Source organism: Gasterosteus aculeatus, chromosome 4, assembly GCF_964276395.1.
Source record: "Gasterosteus aculeatus chromosome 4, fGasAcu3.hap1.1, whole genome shotgun sequence".
In the NCBI taxonomy this organism is placed as follows: Eukaryota; Metazoa; Chordata; class Actinopteri; order Perciformes; family Gasterosteidae; genus Gasterosteus; species Gasterosteus aculeatus.
The window spans coordinates 28,326,010-28,341,134 of NC_135691.1; the positions used below are offsets into that span (position 1 = coordinate 28,326,010).

Consider the following 15,125-nt stretch of genomic DNA (forward strand, 5'->3'; position numbering starts at 1 on the left):
ACACAATGCAGGTCGGTAGTGTACCTTCTTCTGCAGGGCTGGTAGACCACTAGTCTGGAAAACAAATCTGCCTCGGAGAACCCACTAAAGCTCAAAAGTCAACTAGTCTGGCTCACCTTGTTTGCTTGATCAGTGCATGAGCAGAAACTGTTTCCGCTCATTATGCCAAACCACGGTAAACAGCCACAGTCTCGAGCTTCATATTTACTGAACAGACATGAGATATATGAGCCATCAATATATATGATATATCCTCATATATCAGCCCAACAAGTGTATTTCCCTACCAATTCCTTTGTATACGACAAAGAATAAATAACATAAAAAGCCCTGGCACCACATTCAAGTATTTAACCTCTTATCATTGCTGACAAATCTCTCCCATGCGAATCCAACGTTTTATGTCACTTGGCAGTGACGTAAAACTATATTTCATGTGAGCAGGAGAAGCCTCCTGTGGCTGACTACAAATACTGTACGTGTGCGAAACGGAAAAGGGAGCTCATCTGTTTCACTAGACCAGTTTAGCCCGGCCCCGTCCTGTCTCAAGCAGACTGTGACAACAAAGTTAATTACCGAACCTCCGATCCCACTGTGCTGACAGTCTTGTTAGCCTCCAATTTACACTTTTAATTAAATCAAGCGTATCGGCATCATCTGGCTCATACTAAGTACATTTGGCTGCTTACAAGAGCCAATATCCAGAACAGTTTGGTTTGATTAAGGACGTGTTTCAAGGTGACCAGTCCATGCTGCTGACACGACTGCAGGAGGCCCTATTCCCACCTATTAGCATGAGATCGGATGCCATGGTGCATGACTTCATATACATCTCTATCTGTTGCCATTCAGATGCCGGTGTTCGCCGCATTGCTCCGAATTAGCCTCTAGATCCACAATAGGACAAAGCGGCACAGATGTCCACTCACGCTGCACATAACACACTCAATTCCCTTTTTCCTGCCGTAACGTTGACGGTCACTTCACAAGGCGAGTGTTCGATGTGCTGAAGCTTCAAGGTCTGCCCCTCCCTCCGTCTCTCTGCTTCGCCTCGTAAGCCCTCGCCCTGAGTGGCTTCTGTCCTTGTACCGGGAATAATCGCTTCAAATCTCTGCCTCGAAATTAGAACGTCTGTGCATTCTAGTTCATCACCACAGTAAATGTTGAGAGTATTAAAACGTTTGGCTCCCAGTCAAAGTAATGCTCAATCCCTGCTAGAAAAGACGGACCATGCTCTCGCGTTGCAGAACCAGTTTCCACGGAAATGCTTCTCTTTTTGCCGAGAGCTATAGTTATCTATTTACCGCACAGACTTCTTCTCAGTATTGCAATTATGTTGCAGAGAAAGCAGCTGTTAGTCAGCACAAATTAGAAACAAACTTTTTTTCTGTCCAAAAGTAACAAAATCTGCCAAACAGCACTAACAGCTCATTGATTAGTTTGTTATTTCTTGTTTGTTTAAATCAAACACAAAAACTGAAATATTAAAATGTCGGGGGAATTCTTAGGACACACCGAGCTCCTCTCTCACGCTCTCGTTCTACCATAATTCAAGTTTTATTAATGCACATGACTAATTCAGCTTTTTTCCGGGAGTTTTTTTTGTGCTTTCTCCCCTATCAGGTCTCCGTAGATCGTGGTTCCTTCGGGACCCTGGTCCTGACACCTGCCGTGGCCATGCTGACGCCTGCTGCTGCCATCATCATTATTATTTTAGATATTAATCATATTACTGTACTCGTAAACCAACATTACCCTCTCCTAAAGTCTCTGTGCTCTCCCTCCCCACAGGCTTCTGTGGATGGTGGTTCTATCTGATGGTGGTTGCCCCTGCAGTGGTCCTGCTGTGCGCCTGGCTTACTACTCACAATTACTTGAATCATTTCTGTCATAGGAATTGCATGTATTATACATTGTTCATTCTGTACACATGGCATCCATTGTAGTCTGTCCATCCCAGGAGTGGGATCCCTCCTCTGACGTTCTCCCTAAGGTTTCTTCCCTTTTTTCCCTCTTGGAAGGGTTTTTTCATTTTTTGGGGAGTTTTTCCTGTGCCGATGGTGGGTTTCGGGGCAGAGGATGTTGTATGTGTACAGACTGTAAAGCCCTCTGAGGCAAATTTGTAATTTGCGATTATGGGCTATACAAAATAAAATGAATTGAATTGAATTAAAATGACAATGTGTTGCTGTTGAGCTAAACTGGAGGAAGGTTATTTAGGGGCGTGGTGATATATGAGCACTGACGATGACCACAATATTACACACCAGAAAACATATTATTGTGTAAATAATTCATCACTTTAATCATTTTAATTAATACAGACGTTGGTCGGAGTTTTTTTAGTGTAACTCATCTAAAAGGAGAAACAAAATATATAATTTTTAGTGATAGCAGTGTGCAAATATGTTTCCATTGAGACAACATGGTTTTCCTGAATTATTTTCCAAGATAATCCTGTTGTGAAAACCTGATATAGTGACAGCCCTTATGTTAATCATATGCAGGGTTTCTGCCAAACAATGTAGTGTCTCATGCAAACTATGTGAAACGAAAATGCCATATGGGTTTCACAGAAAGTGCTATGTCGAAAAATAAACCCGCGAACATGGCGATTTTGGCAGCCTCTTCCGAATGAATGTCTTGCATACTAGAGAGCTTTGGATGGTTAAACGGCCGCTAAACGCATCCTCAGACCTCGTAATTTGAGATAATGGCTTTGACATTTCAATGTCGACCCACTGTGAGCCGCAGCGGCTGGGCCTCCTGAAAAAGCAGAGCGCAGAAGTTGAAACGGGGATGCTGGTCAATCCGTAATCTCTCATCCCATTACTCATTCTGTCTCAGGATGGGGAGGGAAAAGGGGACGTTCAGCATTTATGTACATATCCGGATCTGGTACATTTACATTTAAGAGGATGTGAAACTTCTAGAATTGAACTTTTAAAAGGATGCTTAGGTTTAAAAAAATGGACTCTACTCATTTAAGCTTTGAAAATCGGTTTAGCTCTTCTCTGCAGGAACCCTTTATAACAATGAAGAGATCATGGTTGAACACCAAACAACTGGATTATAAACAAAATAGCATTTGACTATAAAAGCAGACGCGCGCTGCTATAAAAGCAGTTCTTTCGCCAAATATTATCCAGTGACAGACGTGAGACTCTCCTATAGTGAAACAGTGAAATAATAAACGCAGGAGGTCAAATCTGTGCACGTACGTTCTCTCAGTAAATGTGTGTGCTCTGACTCAGCACAACTTCCTCAGAGGCGGCTGACCCTTTTATTATCTACAGTTTAGTAAATGAATCCGACTAATTTAATTTCCCCGCTTTATACACGAATCCCTGACTTTAGCCATAGCCGCAGCTCGCAGGCTACAGCAACGAGAAGAACGCCCACACAAGACGGCCTTCATACCCGTCTCTTTTTCACTAATTGCCACTGTGAATGCTCATCTTTACGGCTCTAAACTTCCCTAATGGTTTGATATTTACAGCGCCTGAGCGCAGCCGGATGAGAGCGGCGAGAAGGGAATCCTTGTCTCGCGCTCTCCCTGTTGGCGTTTCTCGGACGAAAGACGTGGTGTGACGCTTTCGTCTTCCTAACTTCTCTCCAAACTCTCCGCGTGCGTCACGGCCGCCGCTTTCGGATAGCGCTGAAATACCCAGCAGCGGCCTCGGACAACACGTCCATCCAGGAGGAGCCGAGGTGAAACCTCAGTCACGGATCGTTTCATCTTCCCCTTATACCCTTACGCTCCCATTTTTCCTTTAGCTCACAATCCTAATATTTGCGGGGCAGCCGTGGCGTTTCCACAGAGCAGAATCTGCATTTGTTCAGCGTCTGTAAAGCCGGCCATGTTCAATGAGCCTGGCTTGCAGTCGACCTCCATGTCTTACTTTTCTCGTTTTTCCTCCTCTATTATTTCCTCGTAATTAAACTCAAATGTATTCGATTCCCTCACCACATCTCAGGGACAAGTAAATCGGGCTGCAATGTTTAATCAGTTTATTGTTTGAGTTTAATTTGGACATTGTCAGGCATAACTCAAGTGAGGCACGATGGGGATTAAACATGTGGAAAATGCCACTCGAAGCCAATAAAGGACCAATCCACTCCAGCGTTTAAGGTTGTGTAGGAGAGAGAGATCCAATTCCAGCAAATTAAGTAGAAAATAAGAGTCACCAGGAGTTTTTAAGGTCAGTGCACCAATAGAAAAAGCATTGGAAGCGCTTGAATTGTTGTTTTACATAACAAGTCAAGGACAACAGCCGTAGAGTTCTTGAATGTGCTGCGTTTGTAAAGCACAAATTACTTCTTCAACTTGAAATCCTTTTTGTGTAAAATCAACAGGATGAGGGTGGGGGGGGCACTACAGGGCCTGGTGATAATAAACAGCCTCAAGTCGAATCAGGAATAAATGCATATCGTGCAAAGATTTTGCAGCAAGAGTGCAGAGTTGGCTTGGTGGCTATACGGTCCTGGAGCCTAAAGGTCACGGAGGTCAGCCATAGTTTATCCGTCCCAGCTGTGCGACACCACAGAGTCCCTCCCCACTCACAAATTGTAAGTCTATCAAATCCCCAAGAGGCATTTACATGTAAAAAATAAGGCTGCCATATAAAAAGAATCCCCCCAGAAGCCATTTTTAAGACACTTTGAAAAGCATTACACTTTGTAACAAAAGAGATAATCAGTTTGTAATAAACTCATAGAAAATAAATGGGTAATTTACCTCATCATATATCAAGAAATAGATACGCAGTTAATACAGTTCCTTTGACCATGAGATATCTCTAAATGTAAAAAGCATACTTCCCTCCCTCATGTCGGATGACAAAATAATATTGAGCGTAGGCCTTGATACTAAATTACCAGCACAACATCTCTGCATTACAGCAAATCCAATTTTTCTTTATGATTTATTTGGAAGAAGTTTAACAACCTTCCTGACAGAAGGCCATATTGTACTTATTGTGACAAAACCTGTGTGCACGTTTGTGTATTATAGGTATACAAGAACCGCTTTTCCTTTCAATAAAACACCTCCCCAGCTGTTTGAAGAAAAAACAAAGTACCGGCATCCAAATGTCAATAGCGGTCACCATCTAAGAGTGCACCAGCTTAATGCCCTGCCCCGTGTCCAGCACAGCTGGCGGGAACCAGGCTAGCTTACACCTCCTGAAGCAGCGCAGGCACACGCTGCACAACCAGAACAGGTTGAGGCCACAGCACCAGTTGGAGAGGTGCACCATGGGATATGTGGCCTTGGGAAAGTGGGTCTTCCAGTGCTTGGCCACGTCACTGCCGGTGGGCAGGTGGAGCGTGTAGTCGCTCCAGCGCTTGGACACGCCGTACGCCGCCGCCACGGCCCTTCCCCTTTCCGACCACTGGGTGTCGCTGTCCGGGTTGCAGTTGAACTCCACCCATTCGGCGGTGAAGTCCCCGAGGAGCGGGGTGTCCCCGGGCTCCGGGTCCGCCCTGGGGAGGGACAGCTCGGCCCCCTGCACGGCCACATAGACGCCCTCCGCCTTGCGGATCGCCTTCACCCAGGGCAGGGAGTTCTCCGTGTCCAGGACGAGGATGAGACGGGAGAAGTGGCCCGCGTTCTTCTCCTGCCACAAGTCCAGCAACTGGGCCAGGTGGAGGCTCTCACCTCCTGCAGGAGGGGGTTAGATAGGGAGAGCAAGTTAGTATCCCTGGGATTTGTACATCAAAATGGTTGTTACTTTATTCACCCAATTTCTCAATTTCTGCAAACCATGCCCACTCAAAAAGTGCACAAATATCTGCTTGACGCCGGCTCAAAGAAGTCCACAGATGACGGTGACAGAGGAAAGTGATTATCTTTTCGATGGGGATTTTTTTGTTCCTTTTGTCTTTCTCTTGTTTGCAGCCACACGCAGAGACAATGTGTCAAGTAATCTCGGAACAGAAGTGCTGGCGCTGACCCGGCGTTAACCTGCTGCGATTCTCATTTCTAGTGAAGGAATGTCACAGCGAAAAGCGCCTGAACCCGCCACAGATCTCTCTCTACCGGAACCAAACCGCTGTCCGGCACAGCAATTTTTCAACTCTTTTGGCCTACTTTGATCTCTGCCTGTTGGGAGTCTGATTAACAGGGAGGAGGGGGAAATGAAAAGAATGGAAATTAGACCGTAATGAAAATTGAGTACCAGATCTACTGCTCCCGACGCGACGGCTTTGCAGCAAATGCTGCTTTTCCCTTTATTTCTTTTGTTGTGCTCAACTCTGAGTAAAGTCTTTATTAATTAATGTTTATTTGTGAGAAGCAAAAAAACAAGATAACAGCAAATGACGGGAAGGTCAAAGGGACTGTGCTCGTCTTCTAAGTGAATTAAAATGAGGGTTGGTAACATTGGTAAAAAAGATTGGATGCATTTGCTGAAATTATGATTCAACGCAGCAGCAAGCAATAAATCAAATGCTCAGAAACAAAGACAGTGGATGTTGCTGTCGAGGACTCCGCCCACCTGCTTGTGCACATCTCAGTATTCTTCCACTGCAGGACATTTGTGATTACCAACAACCGCCATTGTTATTTGGAATTTGCCATGTTGGCTTTTGTGCGTGACTATTTTTTCAAATCCAATTGTGATTTACATTCTTCCAAATCAAATATTCTACATTCAATTTCTGAAATAAGGGTTTACCTCTGCTGGTGGAAATATACTATGGAAGGGTAGAAGGTCGGGGGATTTTGCAAGGTGTGTGTTCATATATGTTATTCATTATGATTTCATCTTACTTGTTGCTGAATGCACTTTAAAATGTCAGGCACATTGCGTGTTCCTGGGCGGAAATATGCTACATAATTAATATTGCGTTGTCTCGGCTGAAAGGGTAAGCACAAACCAAAAACATCAGCGTCAACTGAAATAAGCGTGAAGAAGCACGGACACGGAAGTATCAAGATTGCATCCCTAAGAAATCCAACGAGCAAGTCCGAGCGCGTGTGGGGTTCAACTGTGGTGACCGATTATTTGGCCAAGAAGGTAAACCAAAAAGACGATATGCGTGCTCTTACCAGCCAGAGCCCAAGCACCAGTGCCTTTGTGTGTGTGCCCACTGTAGAAAACCAGATAGGTGTCATAGCGGGGCCCGTCTTCTGTGCGAAGCTCCAGGAAGCCGCGGAGCTTGGTCTGCAGGGCCTCCAGAGTAACGCCGCTGGTGGAGTAGTCGCAGCCAAACGTCTGGATCATGTGGTGGGAGAAGAGGCGCTGCACGTTGTTCAGCATCCCCGTGGAGCGCGTGTTCAACTGCTGCACTTGCTCGGGTGGAAGGAGAGTGGGCTGGCCGTCGGCGCTGGATGGGAGAGAGAGAGAGGGAGAGAGAGAGACAGAGAGAGAGAGAGACGAGAGCATGTAAGACACACTTTTTTTTCCTCTTCTCGGAGAGACTCGAGTTAGGTGGCTCGTCAAGAAAAGCGACAGATGGGGGCACAAGAAGAGGAGTCATGAAAAGCATGAGTGAGAAGTTGATGGTTTGACACACAGAGAGGAGCGGAGGAGTAGCCGTCTGCATCAGCGGGTGGGGGAGGATGAGAGGAGATGGAAGGGGAGGATCACTGCTGAAGAATATGACATTAGCCTCAGGGAAGTAAAAGGATTTCAAGAATGGAAAGGAAGTAAGGAAATGACACAAAAGAACCAAGAAAGGGTGGAGAAGAATTGAGCAGGGTGACAGGAAATAAGAATGGGAACTGAGGTTAAAGATAGTTGATGGAGAAGGGATTTTTAATAAAACCGCGTGTCACTGATAATAACAAGTGGATGATAAAACACACACGTCAAGGCCAGCATCTTCTCAGTGCAGCCATGCATTCGCTTTCCATCACTAGACTTGATGTTATTCATGGCCCGGCGGATGGCGAAGTCATTCCTCACTCCCGCAGACATCTGCATAACTCTGCCATCGCATCCTGCTCCGGGGGCCCCGTCCTCACCTTCCACCTCACCTTCACAAAGGACGAGGTGGAAGTCAAGTCTTCGTCTAAATGCGGACACTCCTCGTGTTGTGCCCGCTCTCCCTTGTTTACGCGTCTGCCAAAATAAGATGACCACGATGAGTCACGCCGCAAACTTCGCCGAGCTCCCCGCTCACCTAAATCCCAACTTTTCACATCTCAAAGCGCCCAGGGGAGCGAAGGCTTGTAGTTTGAGAATTCAAACCACATCTTCCCCCTCGTTACACTCTCTCTTTCATCGTGTCCGTTTTAGCCACAGCTCTCTCAGAGCTCAACACCTCGTCACCCCCCCCCTCCCCCTTCCTAAGCTCCGTCTGTCCCTTTTCGTTTTTTTAACAACCACTCCTCCTCGCAGTTTTACAACCTCAGTCCACTATTTCCGTCGCCACCCCCCCCTCCTTCGCTCTTGTTAGCCAGCGCGCACCTCCCCTCCGCACCCTTATCATCCTTCTAATCTCCCTGTGGGGCTCCTGTCGTCGTGAAAACATGATCTGCAGCCGTCAAACAGCCCATTATTCACGGCTGCATTCTCATCATCTCGGCGTGGGACGTGCACACACAGAGTCTGGAGCTCCGGTAGGACAAGGGCCAGCAGCCAAAAATCACCTGGAGAGTTAAACCCCCTGGCTGGCGTCCTCTCCAAGTGCTCGAGCCATGCATCCGCTAAAAAGGTTGGTTTCCAGAAAGTCGGCATACAAGAACACACCAGCCCAAAATCGCCAAAAGGCAAAGATGGAAACACTCGTTTAACACGGCCCTCCACTTCATCCTCCAGAGTCTAGATTCCCCAGGAACCTACGCCAGGATCCTGTGGACTCTTTCAACACCATCATCCCCTCTCTGCTGCAGGACAAACTCTCTCAGCTGCACGTGCCCGACTCCACCTGCAAGTGGATCACTGACTTTGTGAAGGTGGGGAAACATCAGCCTCTCGGACCATCAGCACCGGTCCCCCCCCGGGAAGGCTGCATTCTTTCCCCTCTGCTCTTCTCCCTGGACACCAACAGCTGCACCTCCAGTCACCAGTTCGTCAAGCTCCTGAAGTTTGCGGATGACACCACCCTCATTGGACTGATCTCCGGTGGGGATGAGTCCGCCTACAGGTGGGAGTCTGACCATCTGGTGACGTGGTGCAGCCACAAGCTGGAGCTCAACGCTCTAAAGACAGTGGAGATGGTTGTGGACTTCAGGAAGAACGCACCACCCTCCCGCATCATACTGTGTGACTCCCCCCGTCACCACTGTGGACTCCTTTCGTTTTATGGGCTGCATCATCACCCAGGACCTCAAGTGGGACATCCCTCTCCACCGGTCACTCCCTATGCACATACACCTGTCACTTTCACTTATTTTTAACTTTTTATTATCAACTTTTACTTGCACTATGTTGTTCTTGCATGTTGCACTCGGCCTTGTTGTTCATTGTCTTATTGTCTGATGTTATGCACCAACCGCCAAGTCAAATTCCTTGTATGTCAGACATATCTTGATAATAAAGATTCTTGACTCCTGATAAAAGTGATGGCTAGCTCTGGCTGCTCAGGAGGAGGAGGAGGAGGAGGAGGAGATGATGTGTCGGCATCGTGAAAGGAAGGAAAAGAAAAAAAAACCTGGCTAACTGAAAGTGCGCTGGGAGAGGCAGCTAACGGCTCCAGCTGAACGACTTGGTATGCAGCGGACGGAGCACAGGGATGATCCCTTAAGGGCCGCAGCATTAGCAGCATGTTTATGCATATTTATTGGCCTATTTATCCAGTTGGTTTTGTGTTAACCGAGGAGGGAGTTGGAGTGAGCGGTCATATTTAACCCGTGGCTGTGATGCCAAGAAAAGGCTTTGACACGGGGCAAATGTTTATGTGTAAATGGGTGCGCATTGCTGCTGCTGTAGTCCGTTTGTGTTAGTTTGAGCTGCAACTACAGTATGAGTACATGCACTTGTGATGGAGACCTAAAAGTCAAATCTTACGAAACAATGAATCAGTAGGGAAGAGAGAAACAAAGGCCTACAGTTATTTTGATAATTGATTTATCATTGAAGCAATTTGGTGATGATTTGTCTTTACCGACATAATAATGAACTGTATAGATATAGAAGCCAAAAAAGTAGATAAATTAACAAAACAATTACAAGAACTTCATGATCTTGCGGATTTAAGCTAAAGTCTGTGTAAGTCTGCGTGCATCTCCATATTCCCCTTTTCACGTCCCTCCTCAGTACCTGCAGTAGGCAGTGGGTATGACCAGGGCGTAGCCAACACAGGTTCCCCCCAGGCAGCTGCCCAGCTCGTGGAACAAGCCGTGGGTCAGAGACTCCAGAGGCAGCACCACAAGCAGAGCGCAGAGAAACAGGCCGTTGGAGGGCTGCAGGAAGCAAAAAGAACCGGAGTCACTTTCGTTCAACACTTACAGCTCGTACCAAAGCGACCAGACGCAGCTAATTGGTGGTGACACTTTGCAAGGCCGTTAGAACATACGGGACAGACACGGTTACAACAGCAGGACAAAACCTGACAGGACCTAACTAACTAAATGAAGGCCAGATGCAGTGTACGATTTCATAGCAGGGCATTGAAAACCAATCAATACCTTCATTAGATGGAACTAGTGAGTTCTAAGTGAGGAATTTAATTCATTCATTAAACCTTTATGACATTGTTTACTTCTCAAATGCAAAATACTACATCCTCCGACATCTTGCCTATGGCATTGAAAACAAAGAAAGAAAAATAGTTAATAAAAATAAAAAGGAAGGAATTCCAAACATCCAAAAAAACACATGAGCACAAGAGCTAAGCACAAACTCCTATACGAGTGCAGACAGCAAACTTACTTACAAATTTGCAACAGACATCAACTATGAGCAGATTTCAAATTAGGACTCGGACCCCTGAGACACTGACAAGGTAAACGTCTAATAAGGCTAAATATGTTATTGCTGCTCTTTATTCAAGTAGATAGGGATATTAAAGTGCTAATTAAATTGGTTCTGCATGAGAGCAGAAGTGCCTCAGCTTGGGGAGCATCTACTAACCACACAGTGCTGCCAGCATCTCTCTTTATAACATGGGGTAAATTATATGTTTATAGAGATGTTGTCATGAAACTCATTAGAGTGCTATGGCTGGGAGAGAAAGAAAACAGGACCCTAACCATGATCTATGAGTTGTTCTATGAAAAGTTTTTTTTTAGAATGAGGCATAAAAACAAGAGTAGAGCGGTGACCAAAATAGATTTCTGTTGTATCTTTAGATGCTTTACACACTTTCCTGTAACTATTGTACTATTCATGTTCAGGAGTTAAATTAGAAGTATTTTCCCTTGTGTCTCCTACCTGCCAGGACACGGCTCCCAGTATGACTGTCGACAGCAAAGTAAAGAACACCAGCCGCTCTGAAATGAGGCAGAAGTGGCGGATGCCCCTGGAGGCCATGACTTGATTGAGACTCCGGCTTCTGGACCGCTGAGCCTGCCAGGCCTTCTGACACTCGCTCAACTTTGTGTGGAAGCCCCAAATTGTCATCAGCAGAATGGTGTGGCAGATGAACCAGAAAAGGCCAAACAAACAGAAGCCTGGAATCACCAGATACCAGAGCTCCAAGTGGCCGAGCTAAAAGGGAGACAAAAGTGTGAAACACTTCAAACTGACAAATGCAAAAACACAAATCACTCAAATACTAAAGCATGACTGATTAAAAATTGAACAAAATGATTGCGTCCCACGAAAGCTCTACACAATCACATCGTGGAAATATCATTTTTTGCCAAAGTCCGAGTGTACCTTTAAGGCAGCCAGGACGAAGAAGGCGAGCTCAGTCAGACTCAGCGGCAGCAGGGACAGCCTCCTCCAGATCCTCCCGAGGGAGAGCACTGGTACCCAGCGCTCCGTGGGCCCCAGCACACTGAAGTACATGTCCAACACAGGCTCACACAGTAGTCTGCCCAGGTAGCAGCCTAAAGCGTACGGGTTGGCCGTGATGCCCAAGGCCTGGAAGAAAACGAGAGACGTGACCAAGGCGAAACTGACCAGGTTCGGCAAAGCCAGGAGGGATTTCATCCTCAGGTCCACGATGAGAGCCCCCAGGGCCACAACCAAACCTATGATGGCTACCGAGTTGTGGAGAAGCATGGCGGTGCTGGCAATGCCAAATCCCAGGAGCTCGAGTAGCTCAGTTGACGTGAGCAAGGTGGGTTTGTAACGGACGGAGCTGCATATTCGCTCGGTTAGAGCCCACATTGTTTTCATGATCGCGCTGGCCAACAGGAGATAGTTGGCCACCAGTTCCTTGACGTTCAAATTCAAGCTGGAGCTGTTGAGGAAGCAGAGAAGGCCGAGCAAGAAGCCAAACCACAGATGGAACAAGCTGAGGCTGGCTTTCTCCATAGCGAAGTAGTAATGGAGGATGCAGGCAATCCCCAGGACGAAGAGGCCGAGGATGAAGATGACCAGAATCATTGGTTCGCTCGTCACCTCCCAGCGCACGTACATGCCAACGCATACCGCCACAAGGAGGTTGACACTGGACAGGTAACCCAGGCAACGCACGGATGTAAACACGTCCACCTCCTTGGGCTCGTCGACTGCTGACAGCTCCTCTTCGTCTTCCCCCGGAGCCATGGCGGCGTTCAAAAACGCTTAACCAAATACAGCCAATTTCTTCCAGTGACCTTCTGATGACTTGCACGTATTTGCGTATGGAGGACTACGCCCGTTGATGACATTCACCAAGATCAGCCCCTGTGAACCATTCAAAAAGCAGAGTTAGTTGAGTCACTAAATAGCGTGTAATCCAAATGTCGGGCAATCAAACAGATGCACCTTATAGCTACTCACGCCCAGATGAAATGGTGTACATCATTTACATCTTGATCATTTAAGTTTACATATTCTTGACCTCATTAAACGCCTCAACAGGACATACAATGACTGAAAATAAACTACAGTGCGATTTGATGAAATGCATAGTGATTAATATTGTTAACGTTAATTGTTAAGACAACAATAAACAGGACAGATTATCTCGTAAAATGGCTTTTAACGTCTCTCAACCAAAGGAAACAAGGAATGAGGCCCAGCTGAGAGCTTGTGACGATGTGGCACTGCAGCAGGGAGGTTTGCTAACTTTTATAGCTTCCCTGCTTTCTAATCGTTACCTAGTTTACCAACTCGCTGCTTAACGTTTTACTGCCGTTTCTTCGACTGTGAACGAGGGAAAATAGCGACACTCGCTCAAACGTCACAGTAAGTAATGTTAAAAAACGGTTACGTAAATTCTTTATTGTCAAAAACGTTACTTACATGTTTGTTTAGATGACAGCAGCGTAGCTTCCGGGTTGTAAAGTACGGTATCTCGCAAGGATCAAAACACCCGAGGTTCGCATTTCGGGCGGGGGGATTACCGATATACTTTTGAATTTACATCTGTAGTTCACCAATCACTGAAAGCTTAACTTGACATCACAGGCACGGAAAAGGCGTTACCTTTTGCAAACAGGGACGCAGAGAAAAGTCTTATTTCTTTCACTTTCTTTTTTAATATCCTGCTTTGTTTTTTTTTTTACGTGTGAAAAAAACAAGTCCTGGATGGAATGTGGAGAATGTAGGCGAACAGAAATAATGAAATACAAACAGCAATAATCAAAACGGCTTGTTGAAATATTTTACAATAAGGTATCAGAGTTTGTGGAAAATGTGAGAATAAAGTGCCGCTTTTTATTCATTCTGGGGAATCATACTGTGATAACTTGCAGTGCTAATTTGCGTCGTTAAAACTGTGGTAATAGGTTATTTACAGGAAACATTAAATCATTTTGATATTATATAGGCAGGTTCAAGTATTATTAGACCATATCTTCAAACAAGGTTATAGCTACTGTCCATTACCATTGCAGGAAACCAACAGGTGGAACTACATACACAATAATGAGGCGTCAACTAAAGTGTCCTCAGCGTTACAGAATAGCAATACTAGAATCCGAATGTACTGTAGCAATAATCAACAGACAGCATTTGGATGCTTCTTGATGCATGTTCAGAGCTTCTTTTTAAACGCTGTCACTAGCTTGAATTCATTATTATTAAATCTCATGGCAGAAACACACTATTCACCAAAAGAATACATTGCTATTGACTGTGTAGTTCTGACTATTCAAAGCAATGAAAAATCTATGCAACTTGTCGCAACCCAAAAGTCTGTATCATCGGCTTTGTAGACCAAGATAAACCCATTGGCCTCTAGGATAAGAAGCCCATTTCCTGCATTACTGAGGAGAAGCCAGTTAAAAGGTTTATTTAGGATTTTCTACTGATTCAATGGGATTATTTGTAACGATCAGGAGACCATCAAGGAGCAGACTTACTCAGTACCCTGAGGGGTACACTAAAGCAACCCATGGCATCCATCTGTGTGCCTTTTTATGCTTGTGATGTTTTTAGTGTGTGTGTGTTTGTGTGTCTCTGCTGCTTTGATCAGATGTTGACATAAGGCACAGCTGGGAACACACAGTGGTTTAGCCTCCTCAACTGCTTGTGCACACAGCCCCCTTTTCGATATAGATATATCTACGTCATTGATACCAAAACGTTGACTTTTATTAAAATACAGATCAATAGAGACACATTTGTTTGAATTGACTGAATTTTTTCTTTTGAATGAGCTCCGAGCCTGACCATTGATGATTTCAGCCAGAAACATTAACTTAAATCCCTTATGAAGAGTGGATCTTTGCTGGATTATGCTCACAAAACTAAAAGAGTTTATTTCGACAGACAGAAACTCCTTTCTTCACACGTGTGATTTATAACATAAATTATGGCCCTGTTCCATTTCCAACATTACCAGGGCCAGGTAATGTGCTGCTGGCTCAGTGGGGTGACTCTGACACACTAAATGGAATGGCATCCTGATTAGTTTTAGCAGTTAAAGCTGTGTGACGTGTTGAAAATGGCCACCATGAGCAGCTGCTCTCAGTTTATTACTGCTCGTAGAAAATGGTTAAATCTGTTGCCATACTGAATATTTGTGCTGTAATATTGCGCACCAACTGGCCAACAATAGTTTTCTCCAAGGCTTTGTGTTGCAACTACAGAAGCCTTCATGCAGTGTGAAACTCTTTAAAAGAGAGCAAGAGTGGAGCA

At 45.5% G+C, this 15,125-nt stretch overlaps 1 protein-coding gene across 1 annotated transcript; it reads right to left on the reverse strand.

Moving 5' to 3' along the window:
* Positions 1-3,994: 3,994 nt before the first annotated feature.
* On the reverse strand, positions 3,995-13,530 carry tmem168a (transmembrane protein 168a). Its single transcript, XM_040174092.2, has 6 exons — positions 13,287-13,530; positions 11,769-12,725; positions 11,322-11,597; positions 10,209-10,351; positions 7,052-7,329; positions 3,995-5,662 (listed from the first exon to the last, which is right to left on the reverse strand). Exons 2-6 carry the CDS (start codon positions 12,603-12,605, stop codon positions 5,112-5,114), a joined length of 2,085 nt encoding a protein of 694 aa, XP_040030026.2. The 5' UTR covers positions 12,606-12,725; positions 13,287-13,530; the 3' UTR covers positions 3,995-5,111.
* Positions 13,531-15,125: the final 1,595 nt, after the last annotated feature.